Source organism: Penicillium manginii, assembly GCF_028828005.1.
Source record: "Penicillium manginii strain IBT 31320 chromosome Unknown utg000008l:1.0-3226943.0:1.0-3228205.0, whole genome shotgun sequence".
NCBI classification, from domain to species: domain Eukaryota; kingdom Fungi; phylum Ascomycota; class Eurotiomycetes; order Eurotiales; family Aspergillaceae; genus Penicillium; species Penicillium manginii.
In genome coordinates this window covers 1,985,861-2,010,863 of record NW_026643109.1, presented here as the reverse complement: position 1 = coordinate 2,010,863, position 25,003 = coordinate 1,985,861, and the positions used below count along the sequence as shown (strand labels likewise).

The window sequence follows — 25,003 nt, the reverse complement described above, 5'->3', positions numbered from 1 at the left end:
TATGCCGAGACTCTATTCCAGCAAGGATTATATTTATATCTGTCTTCCAAGGTTTGAAAGGTTAATTAATTTCTTGTTGGCGGAAATTTCCACCCGTGCTCCGTATCATATGATTCATGAATCATGATACTCCCCAGCTAGACGCCAGTCAACTAGTAGTAGTAGTAGGTATATGTAAGTATGGATGGATGGATATTTGTACACATGTATGCCCTCCGTCTCCTCTCGTCTCGACAGGGAAGGGGACCAAGAATTGAGAAAAAAAAACAGACAAGAGACATAACAAGCTGAGCTGTCCCCTCCCCGCCTCTCCCCAGCAACTTCCAAGGAACAAAAGCAACAATTTGAATTCGATTAGATCCCTCCACTCCAGAAATATGCGGAGATGCCCTGCCCTTGGGAACCCAACGCATGTGTTCCCGATAAGTGACAGGGATGTCAAACTGCACCCTATCCAGTCCTGCCCATCCTGCTGCCCGGCAGAAAAAGAAAGCAGAACGTAACGGCCATACAATTTGTATTCTATCCCCACTTTTGCTGGGATCGGTGATTTGATGGGGGGGATCGGTAAAGTCTCGAGGGCGAGGCTGCGCCAACATGGGCTCAAGTTGGATTAGACTTCAAGTTCTTTCTTTCATTCTCTTCCAAGTTTCCCCCCCCTCCCCCGCAAATCCCAAATTTCCTTTTTAAAAAAACTCCCCCACAAAGCAAAGTAAAGCAAAGCGCTTCCCATGAAACCAAACCGTCCGATTCAACGCCGTCGATGAATTTTCTCCCCCCACCCCATTTATCCGAGCCCGGTGACGAAGAAGGGCGGGAGAGAAAACGTATGTAATTGTAGTTTGTATCGATATTTCGCCCATGCGAACTTGAGGGGTGTAGCAAGGACAACCAGTCCAATTCTTCCCTCGCGATTTGATCCGATTCGCGATTCGCCGTTGTGCGCCAACCGCCAAAATGCAGACGCAGACGCAGACGCAGACGCAGACGCAAATGCAGTCTGATCATCGTCGTCATCTCTCGACCGCCTCGAGAGTCCATACATAACACAGTACGCATGGATATGGCACAGGTGCGTGGTCGGTGCCGCTGCATCTGCATGATTCACGCCGGACCGGCATCCACTTCACATACGCAGCCCAAGCGAAATGCGACCAAAAAAAAACGAAGCGAAAAGAGCCACACAGACAGACAGACAGACACGCACCGGACCGGACTGGACCACCACCAGAGCCGGTGAATTATTTCAAGTCTGCATTCGGGGAACCGTAAGAATTCCAAAAGCGCGCGACGGCTTGTTGAGCGACGGTTGAGCCGCGGTATCGTTCGAGGAAGTAGTTGAATAGGGCGAACTCATCTCGCGTGAGGACGTAGGTATCCGGATCGCGCTGGATTCTCGTCCATAGTTCTGTAATGGCTGCTTCGAGGAGGGCGGTTGTTTGCGCGTCTACTGAGCCATCTTCGCAATTCCGCGCGCGTTCTAGCGCTTGTCGGATGGCTGTTGGGTCTTTGGACATGGCGAGGTAACTTGAAGAGGAAAGGAAAGGAGGAAGTGGTGGTGGAATAGGTTGTGTTGTGCAGTATGTGCGAATAATAAGAAAGAATGCGTAGTTGCTTTATTCTTCCCAGGGCTTCTCGGTTTCAAGTTGTTGTATTGTATTCTCAACCTCAAGACTTCAAGGGTATCAACGCGTTCAAGTTGTAAGTTGTAGGTGGAAGAAAGCGAAAGTTTGCCGCAGACCGGGTCGCAGCGGATTGAAGAGGGCGCCCGAAGGGCTGAATTTGAGGAAGAAAACGTCTTCACGGGAAAAATAAATTCTGCATGCGACCAGACGGAAATCCGAGTCTTTTCAATTATAAAACGGAGCCGAAGTGGAGCAAGGGAAGGGGGGGGGGGAGGGACCCAGCCCAGTAGCTCCGAGATACCAAGTGTAATACCCGGGTGGAAAAGACCAGCAGGAGAATAGGATTTATTTTAACCAGGCCCCGTTGTACAAGGACAGGTACAATCCGGTCTTCATCCCGACAAATTAAGGTAAGGAAGTGGAAAAAGCATCAATGCGGAAGCATACCAATTACCAAGTACGTATATCAAGAAGACGGGAAGTCCGAGTTAGACAAAGGTAGAGCAGAGCAGAGCAAAACAGAACAGACCAAAAGGTCCGGAAGCAAATTAGGAAGAACACGATGCACACATCCTGGTGGACTGGGGCCACCTGCAATTAAGAAAAAGAGCCAACGTGGTGGGGGTGTGGTTTGCCATGGACGGGCTCGCCCGCGCGGTGGAAGCGTTAATGGTTAGCACAAGGGCCCTTGGCGTAACGGTTTTTTCGGGCCAGAAAATGACATGCTCCGGCTAGGATCGAACTAGCTGGGGAGGATCGAGGCGAGACCACGTCGGTGGAGTCTGTGATTCGTTGAAATGTTATAGGGTTCAAGGGTCGGACATATCGCTAAAAAGCCATTAGATTAGCGGCGCGGCCAATCCGACTCGCCTGTGGGAACGGCTGGATGCATGTAGTACCCCAGCCCCTCTAGTGGTCCCTCCAGTGGTTGCCCCTCCCCCCCAGAAGGTCCAACAAGTCCGGTGCATCAGACGAGTGGGGATTCTATAGGGCCCACCGGCCGGGGAGGGATGGATGGGAGGGGAGGGGACCGTTCTGACTTGCTTTGTTGAGGCTCCTTCAATGATTGCGGTTGGTCTCTCTCATTCCCACCCCATTTTCACTGCTGCGAATCATCGTTTTCTGCTTGGAAATATCCTGGTTCCGGGTTATGTAGCCTTGTACATCCGGTACGATGTGGTTCGTCTGGCCCTTCCCACCGGGATCGTCGATGGGAGGCAAAGCCTGTTGTGTGTGTTTTTTTTTTTTTGCGGGCCCCATGTATGTACCCATGTGTACTCCGTACCTGAGTCGGGCGGAGAAGCTCTCTCACACTTTCAAAGATTAGCTCGGCAATTCGGAAGCCATGGATCTAAGTGGGTTTCGACTTGCCGTCTGCCGGCCGGACAGGAGGTCCTACATTCCACCTGTCCTGTGGAGTGAGAGTAGGCAATATTGCGTCAACTTTCCGATGCTCTCATTTCCGGAGACGAATACGCGCAGTACGGTGGCCGTGCTCGCCAACTAGCAGGGGTTGTAGCAGGGGAGTGCTCCCCTGCTAACAGGGCTCCCACTTCTCATGACTCGCATCCAAGCGGCTCCATCACTGCGCGCATCTATACCCAGCGAGACATTTTGAAACAGACCAGGAAACACAAGATCATCAGGACGATCCTGATTTTTATCCTGCAGGAAGACGGGAGTGTGATCGGAGAAGATCCATCTCAACCCCTAGCCGAAAAAACCGGGAAAAAAAAAGATACATCCGAAAAGTCCGTCAGAGTACTCCGTAGGTACTCCGTCCATATTGCGTAGAGAGTAACCATCTCGGAAGCATCCACGCGGCCAGCAGAGGCTCAGGGAAGTGGTGGAGCAAAGTCAAAAAAAGACCTTTTAGCATCGGCACAGCGCCCAGATACCCAGATAGGGACATTGCGCCGGAATGAAAGTTCTTCTCTCCACGTCTCTGCCGAGCACGAGTAACTTGATTTTTTGCGATTTTCCCCTTCGCTTCGTTTCGTTTTGACTTTTCTTATTTTTTATTTATTTTTTATTTTTTTTATTTTCATTGGTTTTAAGGGGGTGCTTCGTTTCAGAATCCTGGAAGCCCCAAAGCCCTAAAGGAGGGTCTGAGCTTGTGGCAGCTCCACCATAACTTTAAAAATGCGTGGAGCGGTGGTTATGGTTCCGGAACGAGGGCCGAGGAGCCACGTTCCACTCGATGCTAGCGTGTGTTTGGTTTTTCTTTTTCTTTTTCTTTTCTATTTTGGAGACACTCACGAGGCAATTGGTGACACAAGCTGGGAGGCGAGAGCCGAGGGATGCTCGGGGAGGAAGCGGGTAATCTTCGGCCGAGACGAACGAGCTAGCTTGTGTTGGTGCTGTGCTACATGTATGCTTGATTAATATGTATGTCTGGACGACTAGCACAACTTGGTACATAAATATTTCATTATTCCAGGATGTGAATACGGTAGGTGGGTAGTTTTATACTAGTACTAGTACTCGTAGTACTTATATGGATCCGGCTTTTCCGAGTTTACAGCACAACATTCTACTACCATGACTATATATACCAAGGTAGGGAATAGCCATAGGACAACTTGTATGTTTAACTTGAGCATTCAGCCTGAGACTCTGCTTGTACCTCGGGTAGTTCTCAATAATCGGGGGCTCCATACATTGCCCGATGAGAGGTACGGGCATAGAGTATATTACCTTACTACCTAAATAGCTAGAATAACTCATAACTTCAAGCGTGTCTACCTAGGCAAGTCTTGGATATATCGCCTTAGCTATTCATTTTATACCTGAACATTCAATTGCATGTTGTCTCAATGTCCTTCATACCTAGCATCCCTACGTGTAGTAACCTTCTCGAGTAGGCAGGTAATCCCATTCCAGAAGATGTACATAAACACAGAGTGATAATTTGACAATTAACACATGACTATCCCTTACTACAACTATAATGAGCTAGTATAGCTACCGTTGTAGTAAACATAGTTGACTCAAGTCTCGCTGCTGACTCGCTGACTAATCATATAAATCTTTCCCGCAAGAATTCCCCACCAAGAACATCTTGAACGAACTCAACTGCGCCGAGAGCCAATTCCCTCGCTGTCCTCTACCCCTACGGGATCCTTCGCCATGGTCTACTACTTCACATCCAACGTGGTCTCCCCTTCCGCATTCATATACGTCGGCAAGGACAAGTTCGAGAGTATGCTATTGAATCTCCAACTAGCCCCGCGGGAAGGCAACATTGAACATTGAACACTCCTAACGGCTTTGCTTGATTAGACGAGGACCTGATCAGCTACGGTTTGGACGAGGATGTTTGGTATGTGAATGAATGCCTTTAGACTCAGCAGTCTCGCGCTTGATCAGGAATACATACTAACCGCATTCCGAAACAGGGTTGGTATCCTACCCTCGAACAAACACATTGCGCGCCAACCGCTCTAATGCCATGTCCCTCCATAGTTCCACGTTGACAACCTATCGAGTGCCCACGTCTACGTCCGCCTACGCGAAGGAGAAACATGGGATAATATTGAAGGCCCACTTCTAGAAGACTGCGCGCAGCTCACAAAGGCCAATTCGATCGAGGGTTAGTGTGGATGAAACCTGCCTGGTGCTGCCGCTTGGGGAAAAAGAAAAAGAAAACCCCTCAAGGCAATCGGGGACTCAAAGAATCTTGGAGACTAACAAGCATACACAGGAAATAAAAAAGACAACATCACAATCATCTACACGCCATGGTCCAATCTCAAAAAGGACGGCTCAATGGCCACAGGCCAAGTCTCCTTCCACAACCAAAAGCTAGTGCGCAAGATCCTAGTCCGAGAGCGCGAGAACGCGATCGTCAACCGACTGAACAAAACCCGAGTCGAGAAGTTCCCCGACCTCCGCACCGAGAAGGAGGAGGCGGCGAAGAAGAAGCGCAATAGCGAGCGCAAGTCGCGCGATCAGCGATTGGAGAGGGAGAAGCTAGAGAGGAGGGAGCGGGAGCAGTTGAAGTGGCAGAAGGATCATGCTTATGATGATATGTTTAGTGATGAGGCTATGATGAATAGCAGTAACCAGGATCGTGGAGAGGATTTCCTGGATGATTTTATGTGAATATCGTTCATTTTGTAGGTATATAGGTGAATCTGGACAAGCAAATGAAGATATGACCAGTAGTAAAATAATTGAATCATAATTGAGGGAGTAATTAACTGCTAAGACTCGGAGTATATTTGTGGAGAGCAATCCCGCTAGGGCGGAAGGGCCAGCCACGCTAGCGGAGATGTTGACAGCTTCCAGAGATCCCATCGGATACATCTCTGTTCCTCCCCCCCACCCCCTCCTCCTTAACTTCGACACACCATGCCCGAAGACAATCCCCCGTCTGCTGTTCAAGGTATATTCACCTGAATACCCCCTGCCCCCTGAGTTCTATCACTGACCCCGCCCCCACCGGTCACAGGCGCGAAATCCAAGAAGAACAAGAAGAAGGGCGCAAAGGCAAAGGCCAATAATGCCCAACACATTGGCGAGGATCAGGGGCTTGATAATGCGGCGACCCAAGATAATGACACTCACGTAAGTACTGGATTTCTACCAGCCGCCATTGTTACCCCCCCTGCTGAAACGTCCTAGGACAACCCCGACACTGACGCCGCGGACGACGATGTGACGAATTCCACCGGCGACGGCGACAACAGACCCAATACAGCCGATAGCAGCGTTCCAAGCCAAAGCCAACCCGCCGATGACCAGGACCACACCGATATTCCAATCCGAGAGACTAGACACCCCGCATCGAACGATGCCGAATCCGAGCCCGAACCGAAAGACCGCTTTGACGCCCTGGTACGAGACCGAGACTCACTCCGTGCCGAAGTCACCGATATGCGGAAATCACTAGAGGAGATCCAGTCGAAACACAAAGCGGACATGGAGGCGCTGCAGGAGAAATTGGAAGACACCGAGACAAAGAAGGAGCAGGCAGAAACGCAATTCCAGAAGCTTATGGAGCGAGTCAATGCGATCAAGTCACAGCTCGGCCAACGACTCAAAGAGGACGAGGTAAGTACTCCAGATACTGATAATGATAGCGTCGTGAACCTTTACTGATACCTCCCACAGGAAGAATTAGCCAACGCGCGGTCCCAGATCGAAGACCTAGAAGACGAAAACGCAGCCCTGAAGTCACAGCTCGAATCCAAGTCCACAGAATTAGTCGGACTATCCGAAGAATCAGCCGAGAAGTCAAAGGAGATCGCTACGCTACGGGACCGATCGACACTGTCCCAGCAGAACTGGCTCAAGGAGAGAGACGAGCTGGTAGAGCAGGAGTCATATCTTCAATCCGAATTCGAGCAGGCAAAGGAAGCCATGCACAACTGGGAAGTCCTCGCCATGGAAGAACGATCCATCCGCGAAAACATGGGAGAGAAGGTCGCAGATCTCGAAGAGCAATTGAGCAATCTTCGAGAGGCTTATGAGAAAGCCGCTGGTGATCGCGACAGCCAGCAATCTACGGTTGACGGTCTGCAGCGAGCGCTGCAAGAGATCCAAACAGCCCGGAAGCAGGAACTCAGAGAACTTGTTGAGAGCTCCGACTCCCAGCTCGAGGAGCTGAGACGATCTCTACGCGAGGCGCAGCAGCAAGCTGGTGATGCAGATAAGAATCTCCAAGCGGCGCAGGAGGAGCTTGAGCGGGCACGACCTTTTGAAAAGGAAGTCAAGGAGAAGAACCTTCTTATCGGAAAACTTCGGCATGAGGCTGTTACTTTGAATGACCATTTGACAAAGGCGCTACGCTTCTTGAAGAAGGGAAAGCCGGAGGATAATGTGGATCGGTATGTTTGCCCGTACACACCAGGCAATGAATATGCTAACATTTGACACCAGTCATATTGTAACCAACCATTTCCTACATTTCCTTGCGCTGGATCGATCAGACCCAAAGAAGTTCCAAATCCTCCAGCTTATCGCAGCCCTTCTAGGCTGGGATGATGGTGAGTTCCGCCCTTATACCCTCTTATCCCCTTTGTATATGAACCCCTGCTAATATACCCTTTAGAACAACGAGAACAGGCCGGCCTTGCACGACCCGGTACTTCAAGTACTGGCAAACTTAGAGTACCAGGCACACCCCTCCGCACCCCCAGCACGCCAAATCTAGCCACCGAATTCATGGACAACGGCGCATCAAGCAAAGAAACCCTCGCCGAATTATGGTCCAACTTCCTAGAACAGGAAGCCGAGGTTGGCAAGATAAGCGCAATGCGACGAGGAAGTCACCCAGGCCCGTCCCAGTAAAGTGAGACTGCATCATCCCATGTTTCCATATTCATGTATAGAGCTTTCAAAGAGAGGAGGTCCAACAATTATTCAGACAACTACAATTACTACACTACTACACAACCTCCTACACAAACTATAGACTCGGAGCTAAGACCGATGTACTGACCGCCCAATTCTGCCGGACGTTTTCGTAAATTGTGGGAAACTTCGACTCATCCCAATTCATCCATGCATCATTTCACTTTCGCGCGCGCTCTCCCTTCTTTCTCAACATCTTTCAGCGCAACCCGCTCTGCACATAAAATGTCCAGCGCCGGTATGTCTTCATCTTCACTTCCACCACCACCCCACTCCTCCGCAACCTACCAACAACCAAAACCACAACCCCACCCCAAACAAACCAACCTAACACCAAACCCAGTCCAAAACTTCCGCCCAGTGGTAATCTCCGGCCCAAGTGGCACCGGCAAATCCACCCTCCTAAAACGCCTCTTCGCCGAATACCCCACAAAATTCGGCTTCAGCGTCTCACACACAACCCGCGCCCCACGCCCCGGCGAAACAAACGGAAAAGACTACAATTTCGTCACGCGCGACGCCTTCAACTCCCTAATCGCAGAAAACGGCTTCATCGAAAACGCCCAGTTCGGAAGTAACCTGTACGGTACATCCGTCGCCGCGATCAAGACCGTCGCGGAGCAAGAACGCATTTGCATCCTGGACATCGAGATGGAAGGTGTGAAGCAGGTGAAGCAGCGGGAGGATCTGAATGCGCGGTTCGTGTTTCTCGCGCCGCCGAGTATGGAGGAGCTGGAGCGCAGGTTGAGGGGGAGGAATACGGAGACGGAGGATAGTTTGCAGCAGAGGCTGAAGCAGGCTAGGAATGAGATGGAGTATGCGGAGACGGGGGCTCATGATCGGGTTATTGTTAATGATGAGATTGAGCAGGCTTATGCGGAGTTGAAGGAGTTTATTGTTGATGGGGGGCGGTTTGGGGCTTAGCCTACCCAGTACCGTATAGAGATGGGCTGGACTAGTTGAGGTCGAGCTTAGGGCTGGTGGGATTCGTCATTTTTTGCGATTTGTTAAGTGTATAGATGCTAGCTACCAGGTATCCAGCTGCAACTACCAAGATGTAATGGATGGAAGTTGGGTTGGACTGGAAGCCGGAATGAGAATATTATTAACCCCAATGTAAAGCTGGACATGCCTGCTCTCACATAGAAACCCATATACCACACCCTCCCATCATTTTGCAAATACAAAACTAGACCTCAGCATAGCATCAGCCTCAAGCCAAGAATGACAAATCTCTCATGAGGGATAATTAAGGAAACTAAGTACATGGAAAAAACCAGATACCGAATGTGAATGTTCAGCGCTGGTTGCCAGACTCTGGTTATCCCCGACAAGACAAAAAAATCCTAGATAATAAACGGGGTGACCGTGCTGTGGATACAGAATATCGGAGGCGGAAACACGCAAAGAAAAGAGAAAAGTAAAAAAAAAGGGGGGATATCTGCAAGGGCCTGCTGGCGTCGAAAGGGACAGGAAGTTTTCGGAGGTGGTGGGAGAGTGAGAGCGATAGCGAGCCTGGCCGAGCTGAGGAATTGGTTTGATATCGTTGGCGCATCAGGGCGGCGACGGCGCGCACGCTTTCGCTATGGCTGAGAAGGACCGTAACGCAACGCCATTCAAGAGGAGCTCAGCTCATGCCGAGTCAATCTAGTAGCCGTTCATGGCAGCGCGTTGAGAGTTGCGGCTCAGCTCCCGGTCCGCAGAGGGACTGATGGGTCGGCTGCCACCGGTAGAGTGGCCGCCCTGGGCGCTGCTCTCCTTCAGAGCAAGCAGCTGCTTGGCGCGGAAGGTCTCGTAGTGGATCTGGCTGGTGGTCTCGACCAGGTCCTGCAGGTGGGTGCGGGTGAGGAAGTTGCGGAGGTAGACGAACTCGCAGTGAGTCTCGTCCTCGACGTTGATCACGCCCCAGCGGTTCTGGCGACCGCGGACCTGCTTGCCGTTGACGACGATGGTCTTCTCACTGCCGACGACGGAGAAGGGGATGATCTCCTGTATAATTGTCAGAACCAGAAACAGAAAGGGAAAGGGAAACTTGGTTGCGGCGGGGGGAGGGGCTTATATCTCTACCTTAATTTGAGCGTTGATAGAGCGCTCCTCATCATCGAGCTCGTCATTATCGTAGGGGTACATCTTGAGGTTGTGGAAGGAGAACTCCTCCTTAATGCGCTCCTTGAAGGCCTGGCGCTCCTCAAGGGTCAGGGAGTCGGACTTGGCGATAACGGGGACGACGTTGACGACGTCAGAGAGCTTCTTGAGAACGACGATATCGATGGGCTTGAGACTGAATTCCGGGAGAATCAATTAGCACAGAGCATATTGGCGGGGAGGCATGAATTCGCGGGGAAGAGGAACTCACGCATGGCCGGAGGGCTGGATGAAGAACAAGCAGCAGTGGATACGGGTATCTTGGATATAACGCTCACGCTGCGCGGTAAGCTCCTTGCGGAGGTATGCCGAGTGCTGGTCCTTGATGTACTTGACAATGGGGTCCCAGCTGAGATGTGTTAGCAAGTGTATTCCGCTGTGGTTGTATGGTCTGGTTCTAAGACGGGTGACGCGTACCATCGGTCATTGTTCACCTGGTCACCGTAACCGGGTGTGTCGACGATGTTCAGACGGAGGCGAACACCGTTCTCCTCGATGACTAGGATATCCGGTCAGCAAGTGTTCCAATGCGCAGTCCAATTATCTTATAGTATAATTGGACAATTCCCCCAGGCACACGTACTATGCGAAACAGTCTGGATCTCGGTAGTGGAACGAACGGGCTCTTGAGGGGTGAGACGACCCTTGGAGTCGATCAGGTGGGATGCGAAGATGGTGTTGACCAGGGTGGATTTACCCAGACCGGTTTGACCTGGAAGCAGGGGGTGTTAGTATTAGTTGAACGAATTGCAATAGATCTGATCTGATCTGATCTCATGGATTTCATCAAATCTCCCAGTAGGCCTCTCACTCACCAACACACATGACATTGAACTGGAAACCACGCTTCAACAGCTTCCGCTCGATCTGAGAGGTGATGCTGTCGAAACCGACATGGCTGTGAGGGAAAACGGTAGGCTGCTGAGCCGAAGCAGCAGTAGTAGCGGCGGCCATTATGAAGGAGTAGGTGGAGGTAGTGAAAAGAGAGGAGGTCAAGTTTCGATTTCCCCAGGTGAAGATGGAGAACCCCTTAAGGTCGAATGTTATTTCCCTATCAACTCAGGGGTGGCCCTTGCCTAGTTGGGTTTAGCGTGTCCGTCTTTTTCTCCAACTCCAACATTAACACCGTCAACACCATCAAACATTATCATTGCCTTCACCACCACCACTTCACCATGGCTCTGCGTCTCTTCGCCCCGGCGCCCCTGCGCATCTCGCCTACTTTTATCCCCTTCGCTTTCGCCCTCCCAATCTCCATCACTATCCCCCCGCTCCTCGCCGATCTTTGGGAATCCGTCCTCCGCGCCGTCCCCAAGAAGAAGACCTCCCACATGAAGAAGCGTCACCGTCAAATGGCCGGCAAGGCCCTGAAGGATGTCCAGTCTCTGAACAAGTGCCCAGGCTGCGGTCAGGTCAAACGCGCCCACTTGTTGTGTCCTCACTGTGTGAGAGGTACGGTCCATTCCGGAAGAACCGGAGAGCCTTTGAGCCATCACATCACCTATATGATGGCTCACATGGTGATCGTGTTAATACCCAATTGGTCCGGGCCCAATAATGCTAACCAATTGCCAATTATTAGATATCAGGGATTCGTGGAAGACGGCGCAGACCACCGCATAAAGGCGAATCGATCGATCTCGACAATGATCATGACGGAAGCGAGCTAGGCTGGTCTTTTCACGACAAAGCCTCACCTCACCTCACCTCACCTGTGGGCTGGCTGAAGCTTGAATGGAGGAGAAGGAGAGAAATGCAAGAGCATTGAGTGTATTTCTACAATTGGGATTGGGATGTGGCTACGATCCACTGCATGGCCTGGCGTTTGAATTCTGAATTCCCGGCAAAAAATGATTCACCTGTGATAGCATATATGTATTCCACCTGGGCACACATTTGGTCCAATTGGCCAAACAAATAAAAACAAATTAAATAAACCACTGCATATGAAGACATAAGATATTAATACAAATACTATCAAAGTGACCCTGGAGTTCCCCACTGGTTTACTGAGTGGCTAATGTGGAGAGGCCTCAGGCGCAAAGGCGGAACTGCAGCTTCTCTCCACCAAACGTCATCATCCACCAAGAAATAGACCGAACAACCACTCGGAAGCAGAATGGTGAGCACTATGATCTATCTGATCTGAACCGCAAAGAGAAAACCCACCGTTATACCTGATAGCTAATTACCCAATCAGTCACGACAATATCTGGCGTGGGGCACTGCCGATAATGGTAGGTGGTTCCCAATGCACACAACTGCGCCGAGCTAACAAAGTCAGCACACCCCGTGGACATCTTCTCCGTAGCTGTAACAGACAAGTCAGTCCTGTCAGCATCAGGAGCTCCATCAATCAAAGTCCACTCGACCCTCGACACGGAATTCCCACTGGTGCAGTCTCTCGATGGCGCGCACACACTGGGCTGCCACCACATCGTTACCGGCGCCAAGGGCACGCGCGCCATTAGCGCTGGATTTGCCGGCGAGGTCAAGGCCTGGTCTTGCCAGGATGGGCACTGGTCGGCTGACCAGGTAGTCTCAGGTGGGTAGATAGAGTCAATTTTACCCCTCTATGTGATGGGCCCCGGTCAATGACTGATATCATCTCCCCGCAGCGAATCTCACAAACGTGGATGCTTGGGCAATTGCCTTATCCGAAGATGGCCAGTATCTGGCTGGTGTTTCTCAAGACGGCCATGTTCGGGTGTGGGATCTCAATGATAATGGCACTCAAATACGAGACCATGAGACTAAGGGTAGCTTTGGTACATGTATTGACCTGGTGGGTTACTTATTTTATTACCGCATTTGCTTTCCTTGCTTTGCAAAGATACTCCAGGGCTTTACTCTTACTGACATTGCTACCACAGTCCCCCGATGGAAAATTCATAGCCAGCGGTCATGAAAACGGAGCTGTTTATATCTTCAAGACTGAAGATGGCCGGATGCCATTTTCTTTGTCTGGTACGTTGCAATTTCCAACTCCGAACATTCATTCATGCGCTAGTTCTAATTAACACGCCTCACAGGTCTGGTCAAACCTGTCCGAAGCGTCGCCTTCTCACCAGGAGGAAAGATCCTCGCAGCGGCTGGAGACTCCAAAGTGATCGTACTCTACGACACATCTTCCGGTCTGCAGATTGCCAATCTTTCGGGCCATAGCGCCTGGATCTTGTCTCTCTCTTGGAGCGATTCGGGCGAGTACCTACTGAGCAGGTGAGTGGACCGCACTAGTGACCCGAGTGTGACAATTATCTTCAATCAGAGGCAAAACCTAACTCTACTCCAGTTCATTCGACGGTAAGGTCAAGGTCTGGTCAATCGACACCAAGGCTTGCGTCGCCACCCACTCTGAGACCGAAAAGGCTGTCTGGAGCGCGAAGTGGCTCCCCAAAGCGAATAGGTCCGAGGGATTCGCGACTGGGGGCGCGAATCGGAGCATTGCTTTCTACCGGGAAGCTACTGGTGGTTGAATGGAAGGCTAAGCTATTTACCAACGCGTTGATGATCAATAATGAAAACGATTATCCTGTGTATAGAATACAGAAAATTTCCATATCAAGGATATTTCCAACGCCAGAGTGATCATATCCACATCCATTCCCATTTCGTTCACTCAATTCATAGTCTCAGCAAAAAGCTTCCTCATCCTCTTAAGAAAAGCCCCAAAATCCCGATCCTCATTAACAAGATCGACTTCCCGCTCCAAAGCCTCAGCATCCAACTTAGGCCTACAATGAAAAACCTCATAATCCCGACTCGCAGTCCCCAACTCAAACCAACCCTCCGCCTCCCAATCCTTCTCAGAAAGATGCGAATAAACAAACTTCAACCGATCCTCCCTTCCGGCCCCCTCAATCCTTAAACAAAGATAATCCTGCCAAAAGTCCAGCTCGGGGTTATTAAGTCTAGATTGCGCATCGAGATGTTTCGCGTGCGCCTTTTGCGACTCAACGCGCTGGGCGATAGATTTCTGCGTCTCGGCAATTTGCTGGCGCAGACGGTCGCGTTTTGAAAGCCGCGTGTCGCGCTCGACGGTTATGGACGAGATGGCTGCGTGCATTTCGGCCGCTTCGGCGGATTCTTTGGATAGGGTTTGGATGTGGGTTTGGGTTTTCAGGTTTATTATTTCGATGTCGCGTTGGCGCATTCGTTCGTCTTCTGCAATCGTGATATTGAGTTAGTGGTCGAGAAAACAAAGATAACACAACAAGATTCATGGCGATCGTACCTTGTAGTTCGGCGAGGTTGATGTGGAACTGATTGCGTTCTTCCAAGACTTGTTTGCGGCCGCGTTCAATGACGGCGTCAAATTTGGCTGTGAACTGGGCCATGCGATTGCGTAGATCTTCGAATCCGAAGTTGATGCTGGGGAGTGAGTCGGCCATTGAGGGGGCATCTGCTGAGGCGAGGGGCGGGCGCATGCCGCTCGTTGAGAGGGATGGGTCGAAAGTAGAGGCCATAGTGTGGGCCAGGGTTGGATATGATAGAAAAAGTGTTGGCTTTGTCTTTACGCGCGATGCGATGGAGAGAAGAAGTTTGAAGTGGGGATGTTCAATGTTAATGTTAAGGTTGAAGTGATGTTTGGGTTGCGCCGCAACGGGCTTATCGATAAGAAACATCCAATCTCAAAAAATCCAATCGGGCTCGACCTTCACCTTCAAGCTGAACTACTTCAACTTCGATTCCAGGCGCATCTCTTCAACTTGGACCTGGTGTCCTTTCCTTGACTTTTGTCTTGTGGGATTAGCTCTGCACCTGCAGGTCCGGACTTCAACTTTCCACATCGACATGTCCTGGCGGGGCCTTGCGCATATTGCGAAGCGCCAGCGCAAGGCAAGAAGGTCCCATGGATGAACATTCCGAGAGTGCTCTACACTATGGGCACACAGGAAGAGCTGTATATCAGCCAGATACACATTCCTGGTCCTTTGCTCGCTCATTTACACGGCCTTCCTTAATCTCAAATACCGGGTTGACTCGAACAACAGTCCCGTCACCACTGGCCGCAGTCCAACGTCAGCGTTTTATCGAGCATCTACCATCCTCAGGACAGGGCCTGATTCCGAAAGTTCTCCCTGACCTGGCATCAGATTGGTCCTCTGTGCGGAACGATGCGTTTTCAAGAGTAGTCGCCAATACGATCAAGTCTTACGACCCTCAAGCCTCTACCTTACTCGATCTTGGATATGCCGATCCCGCTCTGGAGAATCTGAATGCTCGGCAGACTGTTGCTATTGCTGCTGCTGTGACCGGAGAATGCGGCAATATAATTACGTTCCGAGTACTGGAAGAAGATCACGTGCAACTAGATGACGACCACCCACTGCGTATCCCATGTATCAGCGACGACGACGACGACGACGCCGAATGGTCGAGACGAGGAGCTCCAATCCTCCAAGTCTGCTTTGCGCGATCCTTAGAGGAGAGACCGCACTGGATGGCCGCTCGGTTACCAGACGTAACAGTGATATTTCGCCCTCGTTTATACCGTCGCGAAGCTGTGCCGACATACGTTCCCGAAAGCGATATTGCAGAGTTTGCAGTACCACGGCGGAATTCCCCGCTCGATGCAAATCCAGTATTGGAAATATCAGTCATGCAGACTGGAGGTGCGCCGCATGCTGATGTTACGTTCAACCCTTGGTATCCTCGTCAATTTGGCATCATCGACACGGAGGGTTATTGGACTATCTGGGAGATTACGGGCCACCCTCGAAAACGGAAGTCGGCATTTGCGGCGAAATGTTTGAAGAGAGGCTCGCTGCCTTGGATGGATCAGTTTCAGGATCCGAACGGGCCTCAGTATGATGGATGGGCATCGATCGAGTGGGTCGGTGATGTGTCAACGGTCCTTGTCTCTGATCGTCGTTGCGTTATGGTTTCTTCAATAATCGGAGATGAGACTCGAGCTTACCCGGTTAAATTGGGTCTGTCTTTACAGTCAGAATGGGTCCTGGATGTACTCAGAAGTGCACAAAACACATCACATTTCTTCGTCCTCACGACCACTCGATTGCTCTGGTTTGATATGGCCGATGCACAGCCAAATAGAGGCGGAGAGACGCCATCCCTGGGAGCCCGGCTGGCCTGGCGTCACTTCCGAGATCCTGAGGACCTCACATTACGCCTTAGTAGTGTGCAGATGGGGAACCATCTACAGATCGTCCTTTACTCCCGCCTCGCCACGCTCGTGCAGACGTTTCAAGTCCCCGTGGTAAACGAGGAACAGACAGAGTCTGGTTCTGCACCTGACTCTGTCATGCTCGATATCCCATCCGCAATGGAGGTATCTTCGCTCGGGGAAATTTCTCACACCCCCTATTCAACCTTTGTCTTCCGACAAGTTGGCTACGCTCCCATCAACCCAGCTATTACAGAGTACAATACCAACATGACTCTCGTCAAATTATTCTGGTCCGACTCAACCTTCGCCGTGCACGAAACTCTATTTCGAAGCGCAGATGCAAAGACCGAGGAGCATGATGACCTCGCCGAGGAGAGCCATGAAAGCCATGTCCTACATCTGAGAAAGAAGTTACCTAAGTTACGTTCGAAGATGAAAGACGACGATGATATTGACAAATTTATTGTCGATGACTGGGATGAATCTACCGTCGCTCCCCCACGCGCGGGTATTCAGAACAGGCTCTCAAGAAAGAGCGACACCTCATTCGATTCGCAGTGGACATTAGACATGACTACTATATACGAAGCTGCGGTGGCCGATTTGCTAGCCGGTACAACTAAGAGTGATTCCGAATCGCTCAATCTACGGCCCACTCTCACCCAGTTGACCAGGGGGCTGCAAAACAATACGCTGAGTACACTTACCGAGTGGAACACCACTGAAACATTGCTCGAGTTATGCGACGGCCGCCCCCTACTTGATGATATCGACCAGGGCGCCGAGGATCTAGCCGGACTAGTCGCAACTGCCCTGAGATTCCAGGATACCGAAACCCAGAGAAGCTTCATGGTTTTACCGCTACATTTCTCGAAATTGTTTCATGGTGTTCTCAATGTAACCCAGGGAGCCCACTCCGGAGCCCGCTCCGGATTAGATTTCCTGGATACATATGAACAGCTTGTTACTGATTGGGTGACCAGTCTTCCCCATGGAAAACAAGGCATACCCGACCAAACCCGAATTCTCAAAGAGAAAATGATTCGCCAGATAACTCTCGACCTCTGCCTAGCACGCCTTGTTCGGATTTCCAATCCAACTGACATGGCGGCCCGGGCCGTGGCCATCGAATCGACAAGCCAACGCCAACCTGCCCTGAAACCAACGAAGACATCCTCGGGAACTGCTATCTCATTACTCTCCTCTCAGAGGGAATTACCAAGCAGTCAGATATTACCTAGCTCCCAGGTACTCCCAAGCTCAGCGCCCTCGACCGAGAAACCTTCCAAGAAAGACAACCAAAAACGACTATACAGCAACCTGGCCGCATTCACAACCCTCCGAGAACCACGTCAACCCCGAAACGTAGCCATGCTCTTATCTCACTGGACGCCCGGCACAGACCCATCAACCTACGAATGGAACAAAACATCCCAAATGCTAGAAAACGAAGAAAGCCAGCGAATGTCCGGCCCAGGAACCCCACGAAGCCAAAGCAAGCGATCCCGATCTCGATCAAAATCAGCCGCGCCAGATGTTGAAGCTGCAGCTACACCTACATCTACATCTACAACGGCCCTGCCAATAACCCTCCCACCTACACCCGTCGCACCCATGATCCGAGCAAGAGCAAGTCAACCCAGCTGGCCAGTGATGGCCCTCACTTCCTCGCTACCGATGACTAGCAGTCAAACGGTCATTGATGAAGAGCCAATGACTCAAATCGAACCAGGACCGTTCGGGACACGCGAGAGTCTAAAAAATACGTCTAAGGCGAAGAAGAAGAGGCGGGCTGCTGGATTCTAGGAGTGGGATTTATGCTAGACATTGCTCAATCATTACAGCAAATCAAAGGGAAGAAAACCACAATAAGAAATAATTAAGACATGGCTATGGTCAAAGACTGAAAACAAAGTACACACTATTGAAGGATGTAAACAGCGCACCTAAAAGTTCAGCTCGGCGCGGCGCTCTACTTTTGACCTGCAGTAGCACTTCAATAGTCGGAAGTTAAAATCACACTTCCTGGGAACTGACTCTGTACTCCGTACAGCTTGTGAATTAATGATACTAGTAAGTGCCCACGTGGCCGCACACTAATAGGAATCATGATGGCAAGGTTGGCTATAACCTCAAAAATAAACTGTAAACTATCGGGATGATGAAACATGGTCAATTTCATTCCAAGGTTCTTCTCAGAAGGATCGATAAGAAGGCTTCGGAATGTGACGTACACAGAAAAATTAATCGGAGAATACCTCGATCTCGGAAAATTATAGCCGGATAATTCTATCAGGTAAGTAAGGGGCTATGCATAGGAGCAGGAACTCACACTGACTTGTTTACTCCGTACAGAGTGTGTACTCCGTAGATCACAGTTCGCTGCTGATCAATTTGTGGGGGGAGACACCGAGGTTTTCCGAGGATGATCTGTACGGATGCGACCCGCTTTTTACTCTAGCTGTAGTACATCTAGTACATATTTTCGATCCTAGTGTATGGTTTTGCAGCGTATAGCAAAAGCAAATTGATGTCAAATAACCTGCATAATCTCTTGTTTCGTTTTGTTAGATCTTACCACTAAGATAGAAATGGGGTTGTGGGTCGCAGGGAACTGCGACCAGAGGGTGTGTATAATTGTTGTTTTGATGATTCGATAGCCCGGGAGATCGAGGAACTATTGAAAAGATATGCCCCCTTGTCCTACCTACGGAGTACTCACCCTTGACCCCATGAACTGGTTGGTAGGCCACACTGCCTCAACACTACAGACATCTCTAACCCAGATTATTGTGCTCCGTACTCCGTACTCCGTGCAGTGATCTAAACACTACGGAGTAATACTTAAGGGTTTAAGACAGCAGTGCTTCATGCCAAGGAGAATACCCCATAATAGGTAACAAATTGATATGGCTAAGGGGGTAAAATATCATTGAAGATCGGCATGCAGGTTCAGCTGGCATTCACTCACGATCCACTCCACAGTCCCGATTCTGATCACCCCACGGCCACAAAAGTGTATAAAGGCAGCCCGGATACACATGGCTCTCCACGCGCTCTCCTTAATACCAAGAATTTTCTCAAAAACTTTCCTTGTCAAAGCAAAATAGTAGGTGCTTCTTCCAAAGCCCTTCAGTACTCGAAAAAGAAATTAATGATTAATGTCAATCTATTACAGACTTCAAATCATACAAAATGAAGCTTCTCGCATCAATCTCCTTTTTCGTTGTCGCCTCTCTCGCGGCCAAATACCCTGCCGGCACCAACTGCCACTCAAATCTAGAGTGCAACGACAACTGCCTAGATGGAAAATGGACAATCACGAATGTGCAGGGTGACTACCAGCTTGTGTGCGATCCAACAAAAGATGACCCCACTCAATACTACGCCGCTTATTGTGAACGCAAACGAACGACGCATAGTAGCGGTGAAATCACCACTGAGAAAGGTTTTAATACCGAAGGTACCAAAGCAGCATGCGGCAAAGTTGGGGGGGGGCTTATTGTGATGATTTGTGCTTCCTTTCAGGGAAGCGCAGCACTCAAGGCGATATTTCCCAGAGCTGGGTAAATGCCTGTAATGCAGAAGACTCAGAAAGTGACTTCATCACCTCTGTGACGGCCAGCGAAGCAGTTTCTCACGGATACGGGTGTGATGTGAACACAGTTTTTCCAAACTCAAAGCGGGATATGGCGTTCCGGGCTTAATCTACACTATCCGGTGCCTGCTATCCTGGGAATGGTTCAATTTCAGGAGGTTTATCATGTATCTTATGCATATACATAAAGAGGTTAGATTACGACATCAGAAAGGCCCATGTCAGGTTGAGACTTGGTTCTTATATTCTAGTTCTCAGGTTGAACCATCTAACGATGATATTTTGAGATAAGATGAGAGATTTTGTACTTTGTATCTAGCACTCTCATACTGGCAAATTAGCCAGAACAATACAGTATAATGCTCCATTTTTGGATCTAATTTTTTCAATTCTCCAAATCGACAACCACTCTCCCTCGCTGCCCACAAATTTTCGATTAAATACTAAGGTCCCTTTGCCGACACTGTAAAGTTTAATCCGAAGAGTAGGTACCTCATTGTCATAAGTAAAACAATTACCAACGAGAACCATTTTCAGACTGAAAATCATACAGATGGAGCTTGTCGCGTCAATCTCCCTTTTTTATTGTATATAGTGGTGCTCGACTTAGTGTATTATATCAAGTGTGGATTTTCATCAAGTATATAGCCTTCCAGTACAAAGTTACCAGGAAGGAATTTCTTTGCGAGTTTCACGGGTACCATTGCGTTCGTTATGCTCTGGATAGATGCCAAGATTTGGTATCAATTTCCTCTTTTGGATTGGTACTTTCCGGTGGAAGGTGCGATAAATAAGCCTCCCCCTTCCCTTTTGAAACCTTGAAAACTCGTACTAGTACCTAACTAGGTAGGTCATACCTTCCTGACCGGACTGTATCAGCAAATATTTCCCAAATAGCTTAGGTAGTCATCTCATCCAGTAGTACCTCTTCCCCTTGTCAACCACTCACTCGTCCCACTCAGCCCTAGCATCATCTCAAAAGACCCCCACTGACCAGCCATCGAAAATCTACATTATTCCAAGAGAAAACCTTGTCCCCTGGTTCAGTTTTACATACCAATGTTCCTCTGTCTATACCCGCCAACCAGATGTCTCACCTGGAAAGCATACCTTCGTTGACCAATGACTCCACCGCGAAAAGTATCTCTCCATCAACCTCGTTAGATCGAATATCCGACGATCACGACCTAGATGCACTGTTCATTCATATTGATCTAATGGCCTCACTCATGTCGACTGTTTGATTTGACCGGGAATGACATGGCGTCCAGGGGCTTTCTGGAGAAAGCAGAAATCACCCATCAGACGTTTTCGCATCTGGCGACAACTGTGTGGGCAGAAATCAAGCTACACCAAGACGCAAAATCTGCCGAGAAAGCCGCTGCGGACAATTCACACTCCATATCAGGGATGATTCAGAGAAGAGAGACATCCCTATAGGCTCAACAATAGGTGAGTCACACCACTAGTTTTTCAATCGAGTCCTTGCTCAAATTTCACTCTAGAATTGGAGTCTTGGTGTGGCTCATACTGATCCTCTATAAAAGAACGTGGTTTCCTTATACGAAAGTGAGAGATACTATAGTCCCATTCACCATCGAATCAGGCTTGTCCGAATTGTCCCATGAGCTATCGCACGTCATGAATACATTAATAGTCGGTGGAGATGGTCTTGTCAAAGCCTTCGTGATCTTGAATTTGCCACTGCATCGTTCAACTTGGAATCATATGTATTCTTTCATTCAAGATCTGATATAGTGTAAACGTTAACTACTTTGGCTCGTGCGTGCTAGACAGGATTATCCGAATGCGGAATGGCGGCAACATCATGTTCCGTATTCTACCAGCAGTCACTACTCTAAACAGACCTGAGAAACTTGACAAGTACACTTCTTCCCGAACCAACTAGTCAACTACAATATTTTCTTACGTACCCAGGGAAAATCACAACAACTTGAATGAGAACCTATCGATTGACGTGAATTGGCAACTGTATTGTAATAATCCAAATTGACCATCTCATAAAAAGTGTACCATTACAACTTTTTGTTCAAATTTTTCTCTGCCCTAGAATATGTTTAGCTAATCATGAGGCATGGCGAGGTTATATTACAATGCATTATTGTGTTTTGGGTGCAGAGACCGTGTATACAAGCAAAGGGCGAGAAAACTTGTAGGATTATCATCTCATCCAAAAGACCCCTGGGCTGAAGCTTAGCTGCATCAAACCCCCCGACTCACCCGGTGGGGCTCTCCAATCGCACAGCCGAGCCGTGACTTGGCGGCTCTTCTACAACGAGTCTAGGCTGACATTCTCGTGACACGCTCTTTTAGGGCCAAAACAACCTCAACACGCTCTCCAATTCTAATAATTTACCATTCCTTATATCCTAAACTCCGATCAAAATTATCAATATGCTCAATGCTGTTGCGCTGATATCTTTTCTTCTCTCGGTGCGGTCTACCCTTGCATCCTAGGGAAATGGCAACCTCTTTAAACGAGATGCATGCGATGGCACTGACGCTATGCTAATTCTCTACCACGATTACCTGAATGATGTTTGCCCACAAAAGTACGAAGTGAATTCAAAGGGGGTCTGTGACCATATAAATGCGGAAAACTGGTGTGTTGCGTATTGTCAACAGTCAACCCGTTTTGTTTATTGACAGGAGTTTCCTTTGGGCCCTTAGTGTGAAGGCCCTTGCGATATTTCCAATTTCTCTAGGAAAATGACTTGGTCTCTTGATGATATCCAGTTCTGGCCTGAATTCGAGAAAGCAATGAATGAAGTTATCAGTGAAGGCGGGCAGTCTTCTTTCACAGCTAATGTGGGGCCGCAGTGCCTCTCAGTCACGTGCATTTCCCAATGTAATTGCTCCTCCAATGCATTCCAATCGATATCATGGGATTGAGACTAGATTTTTTCGTTCTTATGCTTGCTCTCGTTGACCGACATGACTAAAACGTGTCATCCGATCTCACCATTCGGCTACGTAGAATCCGGTCTTGAAGCACCTTTCCCAACTTAGCCCTCAGGACTGAAAGCCAATAGGCACTTAGAGTCAGGGTCACTGTTACGCGTTGCTAATTGACCACTGTTAGTGGCTCAACAGTTGGTGAACGTACCTTGTTCTCAAAGGGTAGAATTGCGTATTGCTGAAGGACGGCTGGATCCGACGTCGTTCAAGCACCACTTGTAATCCTCAAGTATCGACTCGCAATCGTACCGTTGCTATGCTAAGCCTTACACGGACTCGGATCCTATTGAGTAACTTCGAAGAATGTGCCAGGTAGAGCGCCAAGTAGGTCAGTCCGAAGAGCTCCCCTACTTGTAGTATGTTCGTCACGAGAGATGAGACTGAATGAAGAGCAACCCAAAGGTATGCTGTACATGTAACCAGCTCCAGACAAACTCAATCATCTCGGCTGAAAAGTCCGAAACAGCTTATTTGCCAATGGAGCCTTCTCGAGACCATTGGAAGTAAGGAAGCTCCGATTTGATACGAGGACACATGGCAGGGCTTTTTTTCCTCGAGGCTTACCTGCTTGCGATGAGTGTCCACGGACACGGATGATAGTTGTTATTGCCAAGATCAATTAGAAAAGCGGGAGTACTATTTTACTACGCTATGTACCAATGCAGTAGCAAATGATACTTGATTCAGGGCTCCATAAAATTTTATTGATGCTCTCATTTTGCTGTCCTATGCCCACAAACCCGTCCATTCCCAAGTAATACCACCTCAAACATGTAAGTTGGAAAACGCAAACCCAGCCTAATTCACTTCGCAACTTCCTCCCCTTTCAGCAACATTCCACCCCCAAATCACCCCCTATTGGCCCAAGACGGAACCTTTGGCTCCCATGGGTCAAACTTTTCATTATTCCTCGCATCCCAGGGCATCCACCTATCCAACTTCTCCCCCAACTTATTCAAATCACTATGCGCACTGCCCCACTCATTATTCAACAACTTCCGATTAAAATCGCAGTGCATCTTCTCCAGCGAAACAAGCGGCGCCCGCCACCACCTCCCCATATCATTCTCAATCTCATCGTCCTTGGCCTCGGCTTTCCGCAGCGAGTGCGTACCGCCCGATCCCAGGTGATACACGATCTTGGCGTGCGTGCCCTCGAACCGGACCGTGGACGAGTGGTGCGTCGTATAGTCGCCGTGTGCGGACCAACTGACGAAAAACACCTGGTCGTTGAGCGTCCAGACAATCACATGCTCCCAGTCATGCCTATGCGCGTTCCCGGGGCCCTGGTCGACCTCGAAATAGTATCCGTACAAGTACGCGCACCACCCGTGGTTGCACCGCTCGCGGACGTACGTCTGGCTGTGCTCCAGGCGGTCCTTGTCGCGGCAGCCAAAGGGGATGTAGGGACCGTGCGTGGAGCGAAATCCAAACTCGTTGTCGGCGTCGGTCGCATTCGCAGCGAAGACGACTTGCTCGTCATCGGCGCCGGCAGCTCGCGGAATCCCTGGTCCCGTACCTGGCGGACGCGGTGGAGCGAGGTTTGGGCCGATGCCAGCGTTGACTCTGTAGTCTGTGCCGATGGCTGCGGTCTGGTAGCAGCTGTCCTTGTCGAAGTCGAGGACGGGCTGGAATTTTATGGCGCCGTCGCTGGCCGTGTCGCCAAAGGGAGTGAGGATTTCTGCTAGGCTGGTTCCTAGCAGGAGTGGGAGGAGGAGGTGTAGATTTGAAAGTTTAAAAGCGAGCATTATGGTAATTGCCCTTTCGATGAATGGGGGTCAGGATTGTCTCTACTCAAGGATAGAATGCTCGATTCCGGAGCCGTCCTCGGCCTTTTCATATATCCTTCGCATTGTGGCATGTCAAGAGGGGAAAAAAAAGAGCACGCTATCGCACTTCGCAGCTGAACCACATTTTCTCCTGCCGTGCTTTGAACGAGGAATAGCATAGCCTCACCTGAATTGTCGGGCGCGTCTCAATGCATAGATGAGGATCCGAGCGCAGTCGTATCGTGCGACGCCACAAACATTTGGCTAATATAAGCAGGGTGATACTGTACTATAACATCCCTGCCGCGGATACATCCATGGCAAAACGTCATTCTGCATATTAAATCGTTCTATTCCTCTTCTCGACTCACCGACCCCACTAAAGTCGCCGACTCGCCGT

At 49.6% G+C, this 25,003-nt stretch overlaps 11 protein-coding genes across 11 annotated transcripts; 7 read left to right on the top strand and 4 right to left on the bottom strand.

The window, feature by feature from the left end:
- Positions 1-1,241: 1,241 nt before the first annotated feature.
- On the bottom strand, positions 1,242-1,517 carry N7533_011402 (uncharacterized protein; the record flags this gene model as incomplete). The annotated part of the gene is made up of 1 exon (XM_057108052.1): positions 1,242-1,517. The coding sequence occupies one exon, from the start codon at positions 1,515-1,517 to the stop codon at positions 1,242-1,244; it is 276 nt and encodes a 91-aa protein (XP_056955430.1).
- A 3,237-nt stretch (positions 1,518-4,754) lies between these two features.
- On the top strand, positions 4,755-5,729 carry N7533_011401 (uncharacterized protein; the record flags this gene model as incomplete). Its single annotated transcript, XM_057108051.1, has 4 exons — positions 4,755-4,827; positions 4,908-4,947; positions 5,114-5,217; positions 5,329-5,729. The coding sequence occupies 4 exons, from the start codon at positions 4,755-4,757 to the stop codon at positions 5,727-5,729; spliced, it is 618 nt and encodes a 205-aa protein (XP_056955429.1).
- A 249-nt stretch (positions 5,730-5,978) lies between these two features.
- Positions 5,979-7,919, top strand: N7533_011400 (putative Golgi matrix protein; the record flags this gene model as incomplete). The annotated part of the gene is made up of 6 exons (XM_057108050.1): positions 5,979-6,012; positions 6,079-6,194; positions 6,252-6,680; positions 6,741-7,456; positions 7,509-7,615; positions 7,681-7,919. 6 exons carry the CDS (start codon positions 5,979-5,981, stop codon positions 7,917-7,919), a joined length of 1,641 nt encoding a protein of 546 aa, XP_056955428.1.
- Positions 7,920-8,132: 213 nt separating this feature from the next.
- Positions 8,133-8,906, top strand: N7533_011399 (guanylate kinase; the record flags this gene model as incomplete). The annotated part of the gene is made up of 2 exons (XM_057108049.1): positions 8,133-8,220; positions 8,326-8,906. 2 exons carry the CDS (start codon positions 8,133-8,135, stop codon positions 8,904-8,906), a joined length of 669 nt encoding a protein of 222 aa, XP_056955427.1.
- Positions 8,907-9,629: 723 nt separating this feature from the next.
- Positions 9,630-11,081, bottom strand: aspD (septin aspD; the record flags this gene model as incomplete). Its single annotated transcript, XM_057108048.1, has 6 exons — positions 9,630-9,971; positions 10,050-10,263; positions 10,339-10,476; positions 10,545-10,626; positions 10,711-10,839; positions 10,943-11,081. 6 exons carry the CDS (start codon positions 11,079-11,081, stop codon positions 9,630-9,632), a joined length of 1,044 nt encoding a protein of 347 aa, XP_056955426.1.
- A 221-nt stretch (positions 11,082-11,302) lies between these two features.
- Positions 11,303-13,603, top strand: N7533_011397 (SKI complex subunit WD repeat protein SKI8; the record flags this gene model as incomplete). Its single annotated transcript, XM_057108047.1, has 8 exons — positions 11,303-11,647; positions 11,710-11,841; positions 12,328-12,364; positions 12,412-12,672; positions 12,746-12,912; positions 13,001-13,094; positions 13,160-13,346; positions 13,420-13,603. The coding sequence occupies 8 exons, from the start codon at positions 11,303-11,305 to the stop codon at positions 13,601-13,603; spliced, it is 1,407 nt and encodes a 468-aa protein (XP_056955425.1).
- Positions 13,604-13,746: 143 nt separating this feature from the next.
- Positions 13,747-14,593, bottom strand: N7533_011396 (kinetochore Spc25 family protein; the record flags this gene model as incomplete). The annotated part of the gene is made up of 2 exons (XM_057108046.1): positions 13,747-14,291; positions 14,362-14,593. The coding sequence occupies 2 exons, from the start codon at positions 14,591-14,593 to the stop codon at positions 13,747-13,749; spliced, it is 777 nt and encodes a 258-aa protein (XP_056955424.1).
- A 386-nt stretch (positions 14,594-14,979) lies between these two features.
- N7533_011395 (uncharacterized protein) lies at positions 14,980-18,063 on the top strand (the record flags this gene model as incomplete). Its single annotated transcript, XM_057108045.1, has 1 exon — positions 14,980-18,063. One exon carries the CDS (start codon positions 14,980-14,982, stop codon positions 18,061-18,063), a length of 3,084 nt encoding a protein of 1,027 aa, XP_056955423.1.
- A 1,389-nt stretch (positions 18,064-19,452) lies between these two features.
- Positions 19,453-19,964, top strand: N7533_011394 (uncharacterized protein; the record flags this gene model as incomplete). The annotated part of the gene is made up of 2 exons (XM_057108044.1): positions 19,453-19,720; positions 19,786-19,964. The coding sequence occupies 2 exons, from the start codon at positions 19,453-19,455 to the stop codon at positions 19,962-19,964; spliced, it is 447 nt and encodes a 148-aa protein (XP_056955422.1).
- A 2,306-nt stretch (positions 19,965-22,270) lies between these two features.
- Positions 22,271-22,522, top strand: N7533_011393 (uncharacterized protein; the record flags this gene model as incomplete). Its single annotated transcript, XM_057108043.1, has 2 exons — positions 22,271-22,309; positions 22,334-22,522. 2 exons carry the CDS (start codon positions 22,271-22,273, stop codon positions 22,520-22,522), a joined length of 228 nt encoding a protein of 75 aa, XP_056955421.1.
- A 1,160-nt stretch (positions 22,523-23,682) lies between these two features.
- N7533_011392 (NPP1 family protein) lies at positions 23,683-24,582 on the bottom strand (the record flags this gene model as incomplete). The annotated part of the gene is made up of 1 exon (XM_057108042.1): positions 23,683-24,582. One exon carries the CDS (start codon positions 24,580-24,582, stop codon positions 23,683-23,685), a length of 900 nt encoding a protein of 299 aa, XP_056955420.1.
- Between the last annotated feature and the right edge of the window lie 421 nt (positions 24,583-25,003).